The sequence below is a fragment of the Oncorhynchus nerka genome, linkage group LG10 (assembly GCF_034236695.1).
Source record: "Oncorhynchus nerka isolate Pitt River linkage group LG10, Oner_Uvic_2.0, whole genome shotgun sequence".
Taxonomy (NCBI): Eukaryota; Metazoa; Chordata; class Actinopteri; order Salmoniformes; family Salmonidae; genus Oncorhynchus; species Oncorhynchus nerka.
This window is the reverse complement of record NC_088405.1, coordinates 39391519-39413932: the sequence shown is the minus strand read 5'-3', so window position 1 is coordinate 39413932 and position 22414 is coordinate 39391519. Positions and strand designations below refer to the sequence as shown.

The following is a 22414-nucleotide window of genomic DNA, read 5'->3' as shown; positions in this document are numbered from 1 at the left end:
ATTTCAGCGAGCAAATGTATTGTACTGTATTACCGGCACATAGCCATGTCATGTTGCAACAAATGAGGAGAGTCCTTTCCCTGTAGTACGTTTTTATCTCGCTCAACCAGAACATCCTGTACTTCATCAGAGAGATACTTGCAGCCAGACAGCCAGCTTGGAGTGCGTGACAAATTCAGATAAAGCCAGATGATCACTGATACGCTACTCCCTTATGCTCTCCCTTTTACCCAACAGAAAAGGAAGACAGTCAAAGAAAACGATTTGCCTCAGATCTCCGTGTGAAGGAAAAGCGTAGATAGACAAGACTCGTCAATTCGGCACGTGAAATAATGGCGGGGTTGTGAGGGTTTGATTTTTGGAAAGGCTTTTTCAAAAAAAAAAAAAAAACATATTCCAACGTAAAGGCAGAACTACGCATGACATGACCCTATGGATGTTCGGGGACATGTTGAATGCACCTTCAACATCATATTTGGCATGTACATTTTAGTGGGCCAAAAAAAAAAAAGTGGTATGCATGCCTGCAAAGCCACTACACAACACAACACTAAACAATACATTAATTGCACTATAACGGTGACAAACGGTGCACACAAACTGTTAGGGCCTACATAAAGCTGTCCCAACAGCAGAGTCCCAACACCTTACCACTTTCAGCAGAGCCTTGTCTGTCAGTGAAACAATTTCATTTAGTGCCTTAAAAAAACATAGCTGATATGGCAGACTTGCTTAAATAAGGGGACGACAAGCTGATAAGAGGCAATCAGTGATTTAAATTAACACATGAATGAGCAAGCGATGACGGACTTAGTCAATATAACTATTTGTTCAGCACTTTTGAAATGTACTGTACAGCGACAGAATTCAGAACATGGGCCATTCTTAACACGGAACCCAAACCGGCTGCGAAATTGTGCGCCATCGTGCGTAAATTAATTTTGTCGCCCTACACCAAACGTGATCACGACAAGCAGGTTGAAATATCAAAACAAACTTTGAACCAATTACATTAATTTGGGAACAGGTCGAAAAGCATTAAACATTTATGACAAATTAGCTAGTTAGCTTGCTCTTGCTAGCTAATTTGTCCTATTTAGCTAGCTTGCTGTTGCTAGCTAATTTGTCCAGGGATATAAACATTGAGTTGTTATTTTACCTGAAATGCACAAGGTCCTCTACTCCGACAATTAATCCACACATAAAAACGGTCAACCGAATCGTTTCTAGTCATCTCTCCTCCTTCCAGGCTTTTTCATCTTTGAACTTATATGGTGATTGGCATCTAAACTTTCATAGTATTACTACACTGACCGGCAACACAGTTCGTCTTTCAATCACCCACGTGGGTATAACCAATAAGGAGATGGCATGTGGGTACCTGCTTCTATAAACCTATGAGGAGATGGGAGAGGCAGGACTTTTTATTTCACCTTTATTTAACCAGGTAGGCTAGTTGAGAACAGGTTCTCATTTGCAACTGCGACCTGGCCAAGATAAAGCATAGCAGAGTGAACAGACAACACAGAGTTACACATGGAGTAAACAATTAACAAGTCAATAACACAGTAGAGAAAAAAAGGGGAGTCTATATACAATGTGTGCAAAAGGCATGAGGAGGTAGGCGAATAATTACAATATTGCAGATTAACACTGGAGTGATAAATGATCAGATGATCATGTACAGGTAGAGATATTTGTGTGCAAAAGAGCAGAAAAGTAAATAAATAAAAACTGTGGGGATGAGGTAGGTGAAAATAGGTGGGCTATTTACCACTTGGAGCGCGATTTGCGTCAGAAATAGACAGGACTTCTATTTTAGCCATTGGCAACGCGAGCGGTGTGGCCAGCCTATTACAGTGTACTCCATGTACAAGTCAGAACCGTGGGATAAATAAATGGGGCATTTAAAACATAATGAAAGCTCTTACAATATTCGATGATTACATTTCTCTAACACAGGTTATAGGTTATTTGTGCATCCCCAAGTTAGAACAGTAGGCAAATTAAAAGGTGGAAATAGAGCAAATTATTAGGGTCAGGCACATTGGACGCCGTTTGGGTCGTTGCATGTCAAAAAAAGATACATGTCATATAACACTATTTGACATGTTAAATAAGACATTTTTGGACTCATCTTGTGAAGGTGGCGCAGGGGTCCTTTGTGGGCAAACTTTGTCATCAAAGTCTAGAATTCTCTGGATTTATGGCCGGAACTCGTAAAAAAAACACAGCCACTCCATTGAATAGCAGGCTAATATTAGTGGTTTCTTTGCCATGCTTGCAGTTAGCTACTGATTCCCTCCAAACAACTCTTTGTTGAATTTGCGATTTCCAACTTGTTGTGTAATCTTTATGTGCAATGGCCGATGAGCACCGATATGTTTTATCTATAATTTCTCTTCATTATTTCTCTTCATATGGCAAGGATTAAAAAGGATTTGCCAGCATATTGGCGGCTTAATGACAACTGATGGTGACTGCTTGCTAAGACTTTGAAAGTAAGATGTTGACATGATCAGTCAAATCAAAGCTACTGTAGATATAATGTGATTTGATGTCATTATATCTATGGCCAATGACCTTGAACCTTCTTGGATGGGCACTTCTAATATAATTCTATGGCAGAATCCAAGGGGCAAACATTTTCGAGCTCCAACATTAGAATTGGGGATGATGTACTGTCCCATGAGTGACAGAAAACTGAGCCAATCATGACAGAAAACTGAGCCAATCAGGCGCAACGCTCTGTATTTTATGCTGGCTAGACCCACCACAGAAAGCACTGAGCTAGTGCTCAAAACAGTGCACAAAACAGGTGGGACTCAGCCCCACCTGCCCTGAATGATGGGTCGTTACTGTCCCCAACAATGTCAGCTTCAGGGTTATTACTGGATCACAATACAGCCCCTGCTAACCCCTCTTGGGTTACAGGAAGGCAGGCAACACTCTACTGTTACATTATTACCCACACAAGCCAGGAGAGAGTGACCTGGCAAATGAAAGAAGAAGCTTCACACCTCTGAAAATCCAGGCAACTTCCTGAAATGATCACACACATCTGTGAGTAGGGTGGGAGTCATACAAATCACGAGAGCACATGGCTTGGGTGTGTGGGGGATAGGGCACATATGAAACAGAGTTCTACAACATGGTAAGTCCTCTTCTCCACTGCCCACCTCCAGAACAGCAGAACAGCGACTGATCATCTTAAGACTAATGCTTACTTAAAGTGCTTTCACTTGACTTTTTCCACATTTTGTTGTGTACGGCCTGAAATTACAATGGATTCATTTGAGATTGTGTGTCACTGACCTACACACAATAACCTACGTCAAAGTGGAATTCTGTTTTTCAACGTTTGTAGAAATGAATTCAAAATGAAAAGCTGAAATGTCTTCAGTCAAAAGTATTCAACCCCTTTGTTATATGGCAAGCCTAAATAAGTTCAGGAGTAAAAGTTTGCAAAACAATTTACATAATAAGTTGCATGGACTCACTCTGTGTGCAATAATAGTGTTTAACATGATTTTTGAATGACTACCTAATCTCTGTACCCCACACAGAGATCTGTAAAGTCCCTCAGTCGAGCAGTGAATGTCAAACACAGATTCAACCACAAAGACCAGAGAGGTTTTCCAAAGCCTTGCAAAAAAGGGTACCCATTGGTAGATTAGTAAAAATAAAAAACTGACATCGAATACCCCTTTGAGCATGGTGAAATTATTAAATACACATTGGATGGTGTATCAATACAGCAGGTCACTACAAATTGACAGGTGTCTTTCCTAACTCAGTTGCCCGAGAGAAAGGAAACAGCTCAAGGATTTCACCATGAGGCCAATGGTGACTTAAAAGAGTTACAGAGTTTAATGGGGCTGTGACAGGATGGACCAACAACATTGTAGATACTCCACAATACCAACCTAAATGACAGAGTGAAAAGAAGGAAGCCTGTACAGAATAAAACAATTCCAAAACATCCATCCTGTTTGCATTAAGGCACTAAAGTAAAACTGCCAAAAATGTGGCAAAGAAATTCACTTTATGTCCTGAATGCAGTGTAATGTTTGGGGCAAATACAACACAACAGATCACTAAGTACCACTCTTCATATTTTCAAACACGGTGGTGTCTGCATCATATTATGGGTATGCTTGTCATCGCAATGATTAGGGACTTTTTTTGCCCCAAAATAAAAGGAATAGAGCTAAGCATAGGAAAAATCCTAGTTCCTGTCTGCTTTCCACAGACACTGGGAGACAAATTCACCTTTCAGCAGGACAATAACCTAAAACACAAAGCCCTACACTAGAGTTGCTTACCAAGACGAGGTTAAATGTTCCTGAGTGGCCTAGTTACAGTTTTTATGTAAATTGGCTTAAAAATATATATGGCAAGACTTGAAAATGGCTGTCTAGCAATGATCAACTACCAACTTGACAGAGCTTGACATTTTTTTTTAAACAATAATGTGAAATTATTTTTCAATCCAGGTGTGGAAACCTCTTAGAGACTTACTCAGAGAAAAATCACATCTGTCATCACTGCCAAAGGTGATTCTAACATGTATCGCCTCAGGGGTGTGAATGCTTATGTAAATGTATATTTCTGTATTTCATTTTCAATAAATTAGCATACATTTCTAAAAACATGTTTTCACTTTATCATTATGAGGTATTGTGTGTAGAAGGGTGTGACAAACATAAAGGTCATCCATTTTGAATTGGCTGCAACACAACTAAATATGGAATAAATTAAAGGGTATGAATACTTTCTGAAGGCACTCACTGTATTTGGTATTTTATTCTTTCTTGGAGCACTTGTCAAACCCTGATTTGTTTCACCTGTCCTTGTGCTTGTCTCCACCCCCCTCCATGTGTTGCCCATCTCCCCCATTATCCCCTGGGTATTTATACCTGTGTTTTCCAGGTAAACCAGCAGTTTTCTCAAAGCTCAAATTCTGAAGAATTAAAATATATATATAACGACGGGTACCTGTACCAGACAGGGGGAGACAGGCCAGGACAGACCATGAACAGATCGGCAGGTGGAATCCAAGCAGCAGTGCAGCAGGCAGCGGGAGTAGATGTCTGACCCACTTGGGAGAAGCTTTTATTTCTGGAGGCAGCTTTCTTGTAAATAATGCCAGTGGATGGCTTCAATGACTCCTGCCACTTGTTGGGCCCAAAGGCATTGAACACCTTTCACTTCACACCTCCGTGCCAATTGAAGTTGTATCTGGTCTGACCTAGCAAGCTCAGTTCCAGGTTGGATGGTGTCCTCAGGTCTCTGCTGTTTGTTGGCTAGAGCACCCTCCATATAGCTTGGAAAAAGGAAAGCAGTAATCCCTCCAGTTAAGGCCATGCTGTGCAGGGTAGAATCCTGCAAATGTCCCTGCCAAAAAGTCTCTAGATCTAGATCTATCCTTTTGTACAAAAACATATTGAAAAATGTGAGAGCTCACATGCAGCCGTGTCTCTCTCTCTGCTCCATCCCTGAAACTGAATATATAAATATTGAATTTGTATATTTAAATACATTGAAATTGAATTTTAAAACAGAATGCAATATTAATTCAACTCAATTTTAAATCATGAAATACAAGTTCAATTCATGAATTAAATGATTCCATTTGTGGATTACAAATGCAAAAATATTGAATTCAAATTCAATGTCTTAAAACATTTTTTTACATTCAAATAGTTTCTGTTGGCACTGATATTGGTCCATATAATGGCCTCAAACCCTCGCAATGACACTACAAGCTTGGCACACCTGCATTTGGGGAGTTTCATCCATTCTTCTCTACAGATCTTCTCAAGCTCTGTCAGGTTGGCTGCCCCATCTACACACAATTACCTCATAATGACAAAGTGAAAACATGTTTTTATATATTTTTGCTAATTTATTGAAAATGAAATACAGAAATATCTCATTTACATAAGTAATCACAACCCCAAGTCAATACATGTTAGAATCACATTTGGCTGCGATTACAGCTGTGAATCTTTCTGGGTAAGCCCCTAAGAGGTTTGCACACCTGGATTGTACAATATTTGCTCATTATTCTTTTCAAAATTCTTCAAGCTCTGTAAATTTTGTTGTTGATCATTGCAAGACATCCACTCAGGAACATTCACTGTCTTCTTAGTAAGCAACTCCAGTGCACAGTAGATCTGGCCTTGTGTTTTCGGTTATTGTCCTGTTGAAAGGTGAATTAATCTCCCAGTGTCTGGTGGAAAGCAGACAACCAGGTTTTCCTCTACGATTTTGCCTGTGCTGAGCTCCATTCTGTTTATTTTTTATCCTCAAAAACTTCCCAGTTCTTAACGATTACAAGCATAACCATAACATGAAGCAGCCACCACTTTGCTTGAAAATATGGAGAGTGTTACTCAGTAATGTGTTGTGTTGGATTTGCCCCGAACATAACATTTTGTATTCAGGACAAAAAGTTAGTTGCGTTGCCAAATATTTTGTAGTATGTCTTTAGTGCCTTGTTGCATACATGATGGATGTTTTGGATTTTTAAAATTCTGTACAGGATTCCTTCTTTTCACTCTGGCATTTAAGTTAGTATTGTGGAGTAACTACATTGTTGTTGATCCATCCTCAGTTTTCTCCTATCACAACCATTAAACTCTAACTGTTTTAAAGTCCCCCATTGGCCTCATGGTGAAATCCCTGCGCGGTTTCCTTCCTCTCCGACAACTGAGTTAGGAAGGATGCGTTTCTTTGTAGTGACTGGGTGTATTGATACACCATCCAAAGTGTAATTAATAACTTCATAGATGTACCCATCTACCAATGTGTGCCCTTCTTTGCGAGGCATTGGAAAACCTCCCTGGTCTTTTTGGTAGAATCTGTTTGAAATTCACTGCTCGACTGAGGTACCTTACAGATACTTGTGTGTGGGGTACAGAGATGAGGTAGTCATTTTAAAATGATGTTAAACACTATTATTGCACACAGAGTGAGTCTTATGTGACTTTATGAGCAAATGTTTACTCCTGAATTTATTTAGGCTTGCCATAACAAAGGGGTTGAATAATTATTGACTCAAGACATTTCAGCCATTAATTTTGTATTAATTTGTAAAAAAAAAAAAAAAGAAATCTAAAAACAATTCCCACTTTGACATTATGGGGTATTGTGTGTAGGCCAGTGAGATTTTTAAAAAAAATCAATCTTAAGTTCAGGTTGTAAGTCAAGGGGTGTGAATACTTTCTGAAGGCACAATTTTTTTTTTTTTTTTTAAACTTTCAGGCCCACAGGGAAGGGGTGGTATGGGAAAGGTTTTCTCTGGTCGCGGGGGGGATTCATGTACGTTTTGAAAATTATAGACTGTTTGTGATTTGAACCCGTCACCCAAATAATTATAATAATAAAAAGTTGCTCACAAAATAAGAAAAATAACTGGCGGCGTGACTTTGATATGATAGTTATTCCGGTTCTTCTGTTCTATTACATTGTTAACAGTTTCGTAACTTTAATGAAGTTTACAAGAAAGCTAGAAAGCTTACGCAAATCCCAATGTTGGGAAAGTTACCACTTTGTAACAATATGTAAACAATTATGTAATTAATAATACATTACAATATGTAATGAGTAAAAATATTTTCATTACATTTTTTATTAGCAGGGTACCAATTTAATATGATGAGCAATAATGACATTTACTGTCACAGGTGGCAAAAAATAGCTATCTGAAAGCCACACCTACTGAAAATAACCTATGGATTACATTAAAAAAAGACCTAACTGCTGGGTCAACTCAGTATGAAAGTGAATATAAACCAATTGATGGTTAAATTAACCCAATATGTTGGGTTATTCATGCAACACTGGCTGGATCAAAATAACCAAACGTGTGTTCTGTCCAATATTTATCCAGCGCTGGGTTACCAAATTGTGTTGATTTTACCCAGCATTTTTTTGTGTAGGTGGTGAGGAAGATGACCTCATCCTTGATAGCATGACTGATGACAGTTCGGTTTTGTGACTCATTACGTCACATTTTCCCATTATCCAAAAAGACTGACAGTCGTGTCTGTGATGGCCAATCATAAATTCATGACAGTTCCTCAAAAGTAGGATATAGTTGACCAACCTCTCAGACAGGCAATGTGCACATTAGCAGAAGTTTTCCAGTAAACCTTACTTTCAAGATGATTAACTACCGCAAACAACATTTCCAGTTAGGACATTATGAGAAGGGAAAGGAGAACATTTCCCAATTATGTAACTATGTTGTTCAGAGAGATGTTAACCCTTAATGATTTCCCAGAGCCACTGGTATATTTGTTTGGCCTTTGAGGATCACGAGACAAGTTTTATTTATTTAATTATTATTTATTTCACCTATAACTAACCAGGTAGGCAAGTTGAGAACAAGTTCTCATTTACAACTGCGACCTGGCCAAGATAAAGCAAAGCAGTTCGACACATTAAACAACACAAAGTTACACATGGAGTAAAACAAACATACAGTCAATAATACAGTAGAAAAGTAAGTATACAGTGCCTTGTCGTTCCACTTCATGATTGTGTCCCACTTGTTGTTGATTCTTCACAAAAAAATACAGTTTTATATATTTATGTTTGAAGCCTGAAATGTGGCAAAAGATCGCAAAGTTCAAGGGGGCCGAATACTTTCGCAAGGCACTGTATATACAATATGAGCAAATGAGGTGAGATAAGGGAGGTAAGGCAATAAATAGGCCATGGTGGCGAAGTAAATACAATTTAGCAATTAAAAACACCGGAATGGTAGATTGACAGTAGATGAGTGTGCAAAGTAGAAATACTGGGGTACAAAGGAGCAAAATAAATAAATGAATACAGTAGGGGAAGAGGTAGTTGTTTGGGCTATGTACAGGTGCAGTGATCTGTGAGCTGCTCTGACAGCTGGTGCTTAAAGCTAGTGAGGGAGATAAGAGTTTCCAGCTTCAGAGATTTTTGTAGTTCGTTCCAGTCATTGGCAGCAGAGAACTGGAAGTAGAGGCGGCCAAAGGAGGAATTGGTTTTGGGGGTGACAAGAGAGATATACCTGCTGGAACGCGTGCTACGGGTGGGTGCAGCTATGGTGACCAGCGAGCAGAGATAAGGTGGGACTCTACCTAGCAGGGTCTTGTAGATGACCTGGAGCCAGTGGGTTTGGCGGCGAGTATGAAGCGAGGACCAGCCAACGAGAGCGCACAGGTCACAGTGGTGGGTAGAATATGGGGCTTTGGTGACAAAACAGATGGCACTGTGATAGACTGCATCCAATTTGTTGAGTAGGGTGTTGGAGGCTATTTTGTAAATGACATGACCAAAGTCGAGGATCGGTAAGATGGTCAGTTTTACGAGGGTATGTTTGGCAGCATGAGTGAAGGATGCTTTGTTGCGAAATAGGAAGCCAATTCTAGATTTAACTTTGGATTGGAGATCTTTAATGTGAGTCTGGAAGGAGAGTTTACAGTCTAATCAGACACCTAGGTATTTGTAGTTGTCCACATATTCTAAGTCAGAACTGTCCAGAGTAGTGATGCTGGACGGACGGGCAGGTGCAGGCAGTGATCGGTTGAAGAGCATGCATTTAGTTTTACTTGTATTTAAGAGCAGTTGGAGGCCATGGAAGGAGAGTTGTATGGCATTGAAGCTCGTCTGGAGTGTTGTTAACACAGTGTCCAAAGAAGGGTCAGAAGTATACAGAATGGCCCTCAGACACACTGAACTCTGTCAGAGAAGTAGTTGGTGAACCAGGCGAAGCAATCATTTGAGAACCCAAGGCTGTTGAGTCTGTCGATGAGGATGTGGTGATTGACAGAGTCGAAAGCCTTGGCCAAGTCAATGAATACGGCTGCACAGTATTGTTTCTTATCGATGGCGGTTAAGATATCGTTGAGAACCTTGAGCGTGGCTGTGGTGGACCCATGACCAGCTTGGAAACCAGATTGCATAGCGGAGAAGGTACGGTAAGATTCGAAATGGTCGGTGAACTGTTTGTTAACTTGGCCTTCGAAGACCTTAGAAAGGCCGGGTAGGATAGATATAGGTCTGCAGCAGTTTGTGTCAAGAGTGTCCCCCCCTTTGAAGAGGGGGATGACCGCAGCTGCTTTCCAATCTTTGGGAATCTCAGACGACACGAAAGAGAGGTTGAACAGGCTAGTAATAGGGGTTGCAACAATTTCGGCAGATCATTTTAGAAATAAAGGGTCCATATTGTCTAGCCCGGCTGATTTGTGGGGGTCCAGATTTTGCAGCTCTTTCAGAACATCAGCTGACTGTATTTGGGAGAAGGAGAAATTGGGAAGGCTTGGGCAAGTTGCTGTGGGGGGTTGCAGTGCTGTTGACCGGGGTAGGGGTGGCCAGGTGGAAAGCATGGCCAGCCGTAGAGAAATGCTTATTGAAATTATCAATTATAGTGGATTCATCGGTGGTGACAGAGTTTTCTATCCTCAGTGCAATGGGCAGCTGGGAGGTGCTCTTATTCTGCATGGACTTTACAATGTCCCAGAACTTTTTAAAGTTTGTGTTGCAGGAAGCAAATTTCTGCTTGAAAAAGCTAGCCTTGGCTTTTCAAACTGCCTGTGTATATTGGTTTCTAACTTCCCTAAAAAGTTGCATTTCACGGGGGCTGTTCGATGCTAATGCAGAACGCCACGGGATGTTTTTGTGTTGGTTAAGGGCAGTCAGGTCTGGAGTGAACCATGGGCTATATCTGTTCCTGGTTCTACATTTCTTGAATGGAGCATGCTTATTTAAGATGGTGAGGAAAGTATTTAAAAAAAATAACCAGGCATCCTCTACTGACGGGATGAGGTCGATATCTTTCCAGGATACCAGGGCCAGGTCCATTAGAAAGGCCTACAAGCACAGTACGTTAGGGAGAGTTAGTGATTGTTTTATGCAGCAGGGTTGTGATTAAGACATTAACATGAACTTTTCAGTCCACTTTGGAAAATTAAGAGGTGAAACCAACTTTCAAGGGTTTATTTTGAGTTATTTTAATACTGAACAAACACCTGTGTTCCTTTAGGAGGTAATTGAATGAGTCTATGCCATAACAATAATCTGAAACATGACCAGACTGGGGGGGAAGTTGGACTGAATTTGATCCAGTGACAAATTTAAAATTGGCTCTGGAACAAACTATACAGTCTGCACAAAAAGGTGAATGGAAGGGTGGCTTACAAATAAAACACCACACTTCACCTTTGGTAATTTGGTCAAGTTCTCTCACGTCACCCCGCTCCTCCGCTCTCTCCACTGGCTTCCAGTTGAAGCTCGCATCCGCTACAAGACCATGGTGCTTGCCTACGGAGCTGTGAGGGGAACTCAGTACCTCCAGGCTCTGATCAGGCCCTACACCCAAACAAGGGCACTGCGTTCATCCACCTCTGGCCTGCTCGCCTCCCTACCACTGAGGAAGTACAGTTCCCGCGCAGCCCAGTCAAAACTGTTCGCTGCTCTGGCCCCCCAATGGTGGAACAAACTCCCTCACGACGCCAGGACAGCGGAGTCAATCACCACCTTCCGGAGACACCTGAAACCCCACCTCTTTCAGGAATACCTAGGATAGGATAAAGTAATCCTTCTCACCCCCTTAAAAGATTTAGATGCACTATTGTAAAGTGGCTGTTCCACTGGATGTCTTAAGGTGAACGCACCAATTTGTAAGTCGCTCTGGATAAGAGCGTCTGCTAAATGACTTAAATGTAAAATGTAAATGTAATCAAGCAAGAACATTCTTTCATACCTTGCTATTCCATTACATTTGGACCCGAGACCAGGCAAAATATTTGGTTGATAATAGAATGAAAATGTCCCTATTAGATTTAATCAAGTGTTGTGTACAAAAATAGTTGTGTGTGCATGTATTCCAGCAACACCCCCCTCACACACACACACACACGATTCCACATATTTATTGAAAAATGGCAGACTCAAATAACATTGATCAGTAGTGTCTATAGAATAGTTTCCAGAGCCATGCATTTTCATTTCTAAATACATGGCTCGCGTAGTGTCTATAATATTTTATGTACTGTATTTAATTTACAAGATATTATAAACTGGGTGGTTAGAGCCCTGAATGCTGATTGGCTGAGAGCCGTGGTATATCAGATCATATACCACAGGTATTAGAAAACATGTCTTTTTACTGCTCAAATTATTTTGGTAACCAGTTTATAATAGCAATAAGGCACCTCATGATTTGTGGTACATGGCCAATATACCACAGCTAATGGGCAGTATCCAGGAAATCCGCATTGCGTTGGGTGTGTAAGAACAGTCCTTAGCCGTGGTATATTGGCCATATACCACACCCCCCCGGTCCTTTCACTTAAAATTTACTTCACTGCCCACTGGGCACAGACATCAATTCAACATATATTCCAAGTTGGTTCAACGTAATTTCATTTAAATGACGTGGAAATAACGATGATTCAACCAGTGTGCGCCCAGTGGGTACAATGTCTACAACCCTAGATACAACAAAAGCATACATTCATATTACTGGAACACAGACAAATCTGAGGCAAAATAAATGATACCATTCTTGTATTTCACCTCTCAGATAAAGTATGCACCAGTTAATGGTTCCCAGAAGACTTGATAGGGAAGGAAACTGGACTCCTAGGGAGAATCTCAATTTCATACTTCTCGAGTCCTTCTTCCTCGCCTCATTTTCAAAACCCATCGGATGAGAAAGCCAGAGGTCCCTTCCCTCTGACCTCTGCCAATTGAGAAGGAGAAGAGGACGCGATGAGTATGAAATTGAGATTCTGCCTAGGAGTCATGTTTCTTTCCCTATCAAGTCCTTCCTCTTATCTGATGGGACCATCATCTCAGTCTATGTACAGACAGTGACACAAAACCTGCCAACCAGCAGAGCTACACTAGTGGTCCACTCAGTGCAGGTCAAAGAATACTTTAAAAAAATATCCAAGTCTGCATCTAAAATGGCACCATATTCCCTATTTAGTGCACTACATCTGACCAGAGCCCCTATTCCATATTTAGTGGACTACGGCCCTGGTCAAATGTAGTGTACTTTATAGGAAATAGGATAACATATAGTTATAGTGCCTTCAGAAAGTAGTTAAACCCCTTGATTTTTTCCACTTAATCATGTTATAGCCTTTTTTATTTAAATAATTTTAAATTTAAAAAATGTAAATTAAAAGCTGAAATGTCAATAACTATTTAACCCCTCCGTTATGCCAAGGCTAAATAAGTTCAGGAGTAAAAATGTGCTTAACAAGTCACATAAGACTCACTGTGGTCAATAATAGTGTTTAACATGATGTTTTGAATGACTACCTCATCTCTGTACCCAACACAAACAATTATCTGCAAGGTCCATCAGTGATTTTCAAACAGATTCAACCACAAAGACCAGTGATGTTTTCCAATGCACTTATTGGTAGGTGGGTTAAAACAGGAAAAAACAGGCATCAACATTTTTTTAAAGCAGTTCTTAGGCTAGGCTATTTCAGTGTAATAAAAAAAACGAATCAAGAATAATTATTGATACGTATGCAGTTTACAGGGGACCATATTCATTTCTGACACCAACAGGGTGAGTATAATTATTAAAACATTTTCTAGCTACAGTATTGCCTGGTCCTCCACACTCGACTGCAGATTGCTTCAAGATATGGGAGATAATATACATCCCATTGAACACCATTTATTGACTTACATCAAAGATGGGACCAGCCAATGAAATTGGATTCTGGGTGTGTAACTGCTTGCTGATAGGTCAAAACTGTCCCTTTTTACCACAATCTCTTTAGTAAACAGATGTCAAAGAATTTCGATATCTGCTTTTATAAGACATCAAGATGTGTCTGTGATAAACTTGTTCTCCAGAACAGTGTTCCCTAGCATGCACAGCCAATCCAGTCATCTCCAATCCCAGAGAGGATTAGCAAGAGTCCGGTATTTCAGAAATGTTGAAGCCCCCATTGAAGGTGCTGTCCCATCAGTAATCAAAGAAGACATTGATTTGGATTCCATTCATAGTGTGGCTTCCAGTGAAGATGATCCTGGGTTTCTCCCTAGCGAGAGGACGTAACCATTTCGAAACGTCCTCAATAAACACCTAGCGCAGGGAGAAGGTAGTCAAGCTCCTTCTGTGCCTCCTCATCCTTGGAGAGAGAGAGAGAAATAAAAAGAGACAATCAATCTCTTTTTGAACCACAACAATGACAAACGTGAGAGAACTAAGACTTTAGAGTACAAGAATAAGCCAGTGACAATTACAGTCAGTACCCACCTCTTTGGAAACAGTTTCCATTGAGGCAGCAGCATCCCACATCTTCCTGGCCTGACCTTTCTGCCCCAGGTCTCTGTAACACTGACCAATCAAAAACACATTCCTCCTCCTCATCATTATCACCATCGGTGCACATACAGAGTCCGTTTGATTATTGGATATACTGTAGATTAATCTAAGACGCAAACATTACAACAACATGGGCAGTCCGACTTACCTTGGCTAAAAACACATAGTTTAATTTGGAGTACCTGGGACGGATCTCCTCCACCTGTGAAAGAGTGAAAATCTTATAAAACACGAGAACACTGTACTTGCTGATAATCAACTCTTTCTGGAGTTCAGCTTCCTGAGGCTGGAACAAAATGCCCTCTCCTTGTCCAGAATATCTGTATTCTGAGTCATACTCTTGTGAGAAGGTAGCCCTGCATTGTAAGCACAAATCTCCCCCGCAAGCTTTGAGAATGTCTGAGTTAAGTGTTACCATAAGGCCAGAGGAGGCTGGTGGGAAGAGCTATAGGAGGAGTAGGCTCATTGCAATGGCTGGAATGGAATAAATGGAAGTGAGTCAAACGTGGTTTCCATACGTTTGATACCGTTCCATTCCAGCCTTTACAATGAGCATGTCCTCCTATAGCACAATAACACGGCTGTATTCTTCCATTGGACCGGCACCAAAAACACAACCGCTGACAAAAACACTGCCTCACAGTTTACGTTCTAATGGCATTAGATCAGTCCAGGACAGGTACGGGGGTTGGTACACGATTTGGGCAAATGACTGCAATTGAAACATAGAACCTGCTCAGCACACACAATTACAGAAAGGACTAACCATAGCACTATTCTGCCTCTAGCCGTAGACAATCCTATTTCACTTGACTCTACCTTAAATTCGGACCCTATTATTAATAGTACAATTAGAAGAATACTAGGGCAACACCTGGGCACTAGGTAGTGTGTAGTTACTGTTTGTGTACTTGGTTATAGTGGCACAAGTTGTAGAACAGCAGGATGTGTTTGTTGAAGCTAAACAGCCTCTACCAGAGTCCTTGCGGCCAGAAGAAACAAGTTACAACAGAGACCACTTCAATTCATTTGATGGGTGAGATACACAAGACGCGAGGAAGAGGCATGAAGCAAGAGAATCTTGGACAGGAGTCATTTCACGTCTCTCTATATAAACATGTGAAATGTGGGAACACAGATTAAGCCTCGAAATACTTGTGGTTTCTTAAATCTAACAGCAAGTGCGCAGAACACAGGGAGGAGTTCTCCGAGTTGAAATGTACAGTGATCAGAAAAGCTGAGTTAAAGAGAGAGAACTTGGGGCGGCAGGGTAGCCTTAGTGGTTAGAGAGTCGGACCAGTAACCGAAAGGTTGCTAGATCGAATCCCAGAACTGACAAGGTAAAAAAAAAAAAAATCTGCCGTTCTGCCCCTGAACAAGGCAGGACGACTGTTCTCTGATAGGCTGTCATTGTAAATAAGAATTAGTTCTTAACTGACTTGCCTAGTTAAATTAAAATTTAAAAAACTTGAAAGGACTGTATGATTCTAACAGGCTAAAGTATACAGTGCAGAACTATGAAAGTAACAGAAACAGAGTAGCTGTCCATATTCAAATCTAGCAGTCGGGCAAATGAGAAATGTACTGGTAAATTTAATTTGCAAGGCGTGACATGCTTTACTCCACACTAACAGGTACTGCCAAACACACCACAATCTATGGTAGCAAGGAGAATCCCAATACCTTGAGGAAGTTCTTCAGCGCATCTTGGACCGTGGCACTTGGAGGCTCTCCAAACAATGTAGCAGCAATTTTCCTCTCGATCCAGGACAGCTGAGCCACCTGAACAGAACCAGTGTATAGAGCCCTTTCAGAACATGGTGAATCAGATAAACATTTAAAACGACATGGTGTGAATATGACTCTCATACTACAGTGCGTAAACAGTGCAAGTAGCATTTAAACAGGAGGGGGGAGGGGGGTGGTCATGGGAGTAAAGGATCTGAAAATTACTCCCCCCCCCATCTTAAAAAAAAAGATTAAAAAAAAGAAGTCACTATGGAAAGACACTTCCAAAATACTAACTACTGTTCCTAAAGCCCCGTCACTCAGGATGCGGTGACAATGTAACCCGCAATGGAAGCAATTTCTAATCCTGACACAAACCAACCCATCATGATAAGCAGTCACACACACCTTTTCCATAAAACTTGATTACAGGAATAAGATAATGGGCCTAATGTGATGGACTTGCTAGGTCAAACGCACGCACTGTTCCTTCCCCGCCCCATTCATCTTAGAAATGTGCAATTGTAGGTGTAGCACTGCCTTGCCGTCCCCGTGGGCCCTTTCAAAGAGGGGCCGCTGCCTGAACGTACACAGCCGATCAATGTTTAACGTGAACACAGAGCAGAACGCCCTTTAAATTCACTCTCACAAATCATCAGGGGTGACTTTTTCTTCCTTCTTCGGAGAAATAGCCACTCATCTTTGACTGCAGCTAGCTACACATGGCAGGGTATGTGGAGGGTGCTTGTGTGTGTGTCTGTCAATGAGTGTGTGTCAATGAGTGTGTATTGCTAATGACTCCTTCTCAAAGCTCCTACATTGATCACTTTTCAGGGAGTGTATTCCTCACTGTATGGTTGACTTGGGTTAATGTGTGTGTATGTCACATACAGCGTAGCACCAGCGGCCCAGCAGGTAGTAAGACATAGGATCCTGTGGCTTCAGCTCGATGGCCTTATCCAGATGATCCTGGAAGAGGAAGAGGACAGACAGCATTAAGTGTTGATTCATGACACCACACATTTCCCTCTGACCTGATCTGCCCTGCTCCACAGCTACCCACAACTACGCCACAAAAATCTCTCACACACGCACATGCATCACAAGCTCCTATTTGTCATGCAACCCTCTCCCTCGCACTGTTCTTTTCCACTCAATCGCAAAATCCTCTCTCTCTCATCTATATATATATATATATATATATATATATATATATATATATATATATATATATAATTGCTGCGTGCGGTTCAGCCATTATGCAACCCATGCATCTGGGTGTTTTATTTATTTAACCCTTATTTTAGCAGGTAAGTTGACTGAGAACACATTCTCATTAACAGCAACAACCTGGGGAATAGTTACAGGGGAGAGAAAACAACCAATTTTAAGCTGTGGATGATTAGGTGGCCATGATGGTATGAGGGCCAGATTGGGAATTTAGCACAGGACACCAGGGTTAACACCCCTACTCTTACTATAAGTGCCAGAGAGTCAAGACACCCGTTTAACGTCTCATCCGCAAGACAGCACCCGTCACATGGCAATGTCCCCAATCACTGCCTTGGTGCACTGGGATTTTTTTTTATAGACCAGATGAAAGAGTGCCTCCTCCGAAAGAGTGCCACTTCCAGCAGCATCTGGTCTCCCATCCAGGGACCAACCCTGCTTAGCTTCAGAGGCAAGCCAGCAGTGGGATGTAGGGTGGTATGCTGCTGGACAGTGAGGGGAGTGATCTGAATAGAGCCCACAGTCAATAAGGCTAACGCCTGTACAGCAGTCAGTGTATATAAGTACTGACAATAAACGTATGTATAGGAAAAACAATTATATTTAATTTGAGGGATACCTGACCTAAATAAGACCGAGGGTGATTCTTCAGCTGTCAACTTGTGGTTGTATGATAGGGGAGGACCCTCGACATAGCTGGGAATCAACACTGACTGAGCGAGACCACAGGGGAAGTTCTGGAAAAGCACACTCCCCGACCTCACCTCAGTTACCCTCTCTTATTATTGCTAAATTCCACCATTCCATCTGTGTGCCTGCCATCACCTCAGGTGCTGCTAATGTAGGTAAGGTCTGACATGCTTCAAGTACACACAAAACAAACACTTGAATCAGTGACTACATAAAGATATGGCTTTATGTGTAGACGGTCTGTCAAAAAAAATCCCTTACTTTGAAGATGTAGCCATTCTTTATCCTGTTCTGCACAGTCTCGTACTCTGTCATGATTCCACACATTATAGCGTACCTAGAGAAACAGAGAATTGAGACAATGTTGCTTTGGCAATATGAATATGTCATTTTTGTCATGCCAATAAAGCCTTTTGAAAGTGAGAGACACCCCTATTTCAATACTTTGTAGAAGAAGCACCTTTGGCAGCGATTACAGCTGTGGGTCTTTCTGGGTAAGTCTGTAAGTAAGAGCTTTCCACACCTTGATTGTGCAACATTTGCCTCTTTTTTTTTCTCCCTGAAATTGCTTTAAGCTCTGTCAAATTGTTTGTTGATCATTGCTAGACAACCATTTTCATATAACTTGCCATAGATTTTCAAGCAGATTTAAGTTCAAACTGTAACTAAGCCACTCAGGAACATTCATGGTCTACTTGGTAAGCAGCTCCAATGTAGATTTGGCCTTGTGTTTAAGGTTATTGTTCTGATGAAAGGTGAATTAAACTCAGTGTCTGGTGGAAATCAGACTGAACCAGGTTTTCCTCAACGATTTTGTCTGTGTTTAGCTCCATTACGTTTATTTTTTATTCTGAAAAACTCCACAGTCCTTAACGATTACAAGCATACCCATAACATGATGCAGCCACTACTACGCTTGAAAATATGGAGAGTGCTACTCATGAATGCTGTATTGGATTTGCTCAAAACATAACACTTTGTATTCTAGACAAAAAGTGAATTGCTAAGCCACATTTTTGGCAGTATTACTTTAGTGCCTTGTTCCAAACAGGATACATGTTTTGGAATATTTGTATTCTGTACAGACTTCCTTCTATTCACTGTCATTTAGGTACGTATTGTGGAGTAACTACAATGCTGTTGATCCATCTTCAGTTTTCTACCATTACAGCCATTAAACTCCGTAACTGTTTTAAAAAGTCACCATTGGCCTCATGGTGAAATCTTTGAGAAGTTTCCTTCCTCCGGCAACTGAGTTAGGAAGGACGCCTGTATCTTTTGTAGTGACTGGGTGTATTGATACTAGAGGTCGACCGATTATGATTTTTCAACGCCGATACCGATTATTGGAGGACCAAAAAAGCCGATATCGATTAATCGGCCGATTAAAAAAAATTAGTGGGGCAAAAAATAATTTAGTCAGCCACCAATTGTCCAAGTTCAACCACTTAAAAAGATGAGAGAGGCCTGTAATTTTCATCATAGGTACACTTCAACTATGACAGACAAAATGAGAAAAAAAATCCAGAAAATCACATTGTAGGATTTTTAATGAATTTATTTGCAAATTATGGTGGAAAATAAGTATTTGGTCAATAACAAAAGTTTATCTCAATACTTTGTTATATACCCTTTGTTGGCAATGACAGAGGTCAAACGTTTTCACAAGGTTTTCACACACTGTTGCTGGTATTTTGGCCCATTCCTCCATGCAGATCTCCTCTAGAGCAGTGATGTTTTGGGGCTGTTGCTGGGCAACACAGACTTTCAACTCCCTCCAAAGATTTTCTATGGGGTTGAGATCGGGAGACTGGCTAGGCCACTCCAGGACCTTGAAATACTTATTACGAAGCCACTCCTTCGTTGCCCGGGCGGTGTATTTGGGATCATTGTCATGCTGAAAGACCTAGCCACGTTTCATCTTCAATGCCCTTGCTGATGGAAGGAGGTTTTCACTCAAAATCTCACGATACATGGCCCCATTCATTATTTCCTTTACACGGATCAGTCGTCCTGGTCCCGTTGCAGAAAAACAGCCCCAAAGCATGATGTTTCCACCCCCATGCTTCACAGTAGGTATGGTGTTCTTTGGATGCAACTCAGCATTCTTTGTCCTCCAAACACGACGAGTTGAGTTTTTACCAAAAAGTTATATTTTGGTTTCATCTGACCATATGACATTCTCCCAATCTTCTTCTGGATCATCCAAATGCTCTCTAGCAAACTTCAGACGGGCCTGGACATGTACTAGCTTAAGCAGGGGGACACATCTGGCACTGCAGGATTTGAGTCCCTGGCGGCGTAGTGTGTTACTGATGGTAGGCTTTCTTACTTTGGTCCCAGCTCTCTGCAGGTCATTCACTAGGTTCCCCCGTGTGGTTCTGGGATTTTTGCTCACCGTTCTTGTGATCATTTTGACCCCACGGGGTGAGATCTTGCGTGGAGCCCCAGATCGAGGGAGCTAAACCATTTCACTTCGGTTACACCAGCCTCATCTCGGGAGTTGATAGGCTTGAAGTCATAAACAGCGCAATGCTTGACGCACAACGAAGAGCTGCTGGCAAAACGCACGAAAGTGCTGTTTGAATGAATGTTTAGCGCCTGCTTCTGCCTACCACCGCTCAGTCAAATACTTGTATGCTCAGTCTGGCATTAGAAACCTCCCTGGTCTTTGTGGTTGAATCTGTGTTTGAAATTCCCTGTATATTTGTCCTGTTACACACAAGTGTGCAATTGAAATGCGTTTCTTTGCATATCTCAACTTGCCCTGAGACACCTGTAGGGAGTGGGGTCACGGCCAGTGTTGCCATTTTACAGCACCCATGGAGCAATTAGGGCTAAGTGCGTTGCTCAAATGAAAAATACCTATTTAAATGAAAAAATGTATAATAACAAATAAAGAGCAGCAGTAAAATAACAATATCGAGGCTATATACAGGGGGTACAGGTACAGAGTCAATGTGCGGGGGCACCGGTTAGTCGAGGTAATATGTACATGCAGGTAGAGTTTTTAAAGTGACTATGCATAGATAATAACAGAGTAGCAGCAGCGTAAGAGGGGGGCAGGGGCAATGCAAATAGTCTGGGTAGTCATTTGATTAGATGTTCAGGAGTCTTATGGCTTGGGGGCAGTAGCTGTTTAGAAGCCTCTTGGACCTAGACTTGGCGCTCCCGTACCGCTTGCTGTGCAGTAGCAGAGAGAACCGTCTATGACTAGGGTGGCTGGAGTCTGACCATTTTAAGGTCCTTCCTCTGACACTGCCTGGTATAAAGGTCCTGGATGGCAGGAAGCTTGGCCCCAGTGACGTAATGGGCCGTACGCACTATTCTCTGTAGTACCTTGATGTAGGAGCACAAACAGTTGCCATACCAGGCAGAGATATAACCCGTCAGGATACTCTCGATGGTGCAGCTGTAGAACCTTGAGGATCTGAGGACCCATGCCAAATCTTTTTAGTCTCCTGAAAAGGTTTTGTCGTGCCCTCTTCACAACTATCTTGGTGTGCTTGGACCATGTTAGTTTGTTGGTGATGTGGACACCAAGGAACTTGAAGCTCTCAACCTGCACCACTACAGCCCCGTTGATGAGAATGGGGGCCTGCTCGGTCCTCCTTTTCCTGTAGTACACAATCATCTCCTTTGTCTTGATCATGTTGAGGGAGAGGTTGTTGTCCTTGCACCACACAATCAGGTGTCTGATCTCCTCCCTATAGGCTGTCTCGTCATTCTCGGTGATCAGGCCTACCCTGTTGTATCATCAGCAAACTTAAATGATGGTGTTGGGAGTCGTGCCTGGCCGTGCAGTCATGAGTGAACAGGGAGTACGGAAGGGGACTGAGCACGCACCCGAGGAGCCCCTGTGTTGAGGATCAGCGTGGTGGATGTGTTGTTACCTACCCTTACCACCTGGGGGCGGCCCGACAGGAAGTCCAGGATCCAATTGCAGAGGGAGGTGTTGAGTCACAGGGTCCTTAGCTTAGAGGGCACTACGGTGTTGAACACTGAGCTGTAGTCAATGAATAGCATTCTAACATAGGTGTTCCTTTTGTCCAGGTGTGAAAGGGCAGTGTGGAGTGCAATAGAGATTGTATCATCTGTAGATCTGTTGGAGTGGTATGCAGATTGAAGTGGGTCTAGGGTTTCTGAGATAATGGTGTTGATGTGAGCCATGACCAGCCTTTCAAAGCACTTCATGGCTACAGACGTGAGTGCTATGGGTCGGTAGTCATTTAGGCAGGTTACCTTAGTGTTCTTGGGCACAGGGACCATGGTGGTCTGCTTGAAACATGTTGGTATTACAGACACAGACAGGGAGAGGTTGAAAATGTCAGTAAAGACCAGTTGGTCATCGCATGCTCGGAGTACACGTCCTGGTAATCCGTCTGGCCCTGCGGCCTTGTGAATGTCGACCTGTTTAAAGGTCTT

General features: G+C 41.8%; 1 protein-coding gene across 6 annotated transcripts in view; it reads right to left on the bottom strand.

Moving 5' to 3' along the window:
* Positions 1–11899: 11899 nt before the first annotated feature.
* Positions 11900–22414, bottom strand: part of LOC115135282 (regulator of microtubule dynamics protein 2) — a 73212-nt gene continuing 62697 nt past the window's right edge. For all 6 annotated transcript variants that reach the window (XM_029669793.2, XM_029669794.2, XM_029669797.2 and 3 more), the window contains exons 6-11: positions 18251–18326; positions 16961–17038; positions 16025–16123; positions 14490–14543; positions 14273–14353; positions 11900–14144 (exon numbers count right to left, since the gene is read on the bottom strand). In XM_029669793.2, coding sequence (XP_029525653.1) covers positions 14088–14144; positions 14273–14353; positions 14490–14543; positions 16025–16123; positions 16961–17038; positions 18251–18326 — 445 coding nt within the window. In that variant the 3' untranslated portion in view covers positions 11900–14087. The remainder of the gene's footprint in view (positions 14145–14272; positions 14354–14489; positions 14544–16024; positions 16124–16960; positions 17039–18250; positions 18327–22414) is intronic.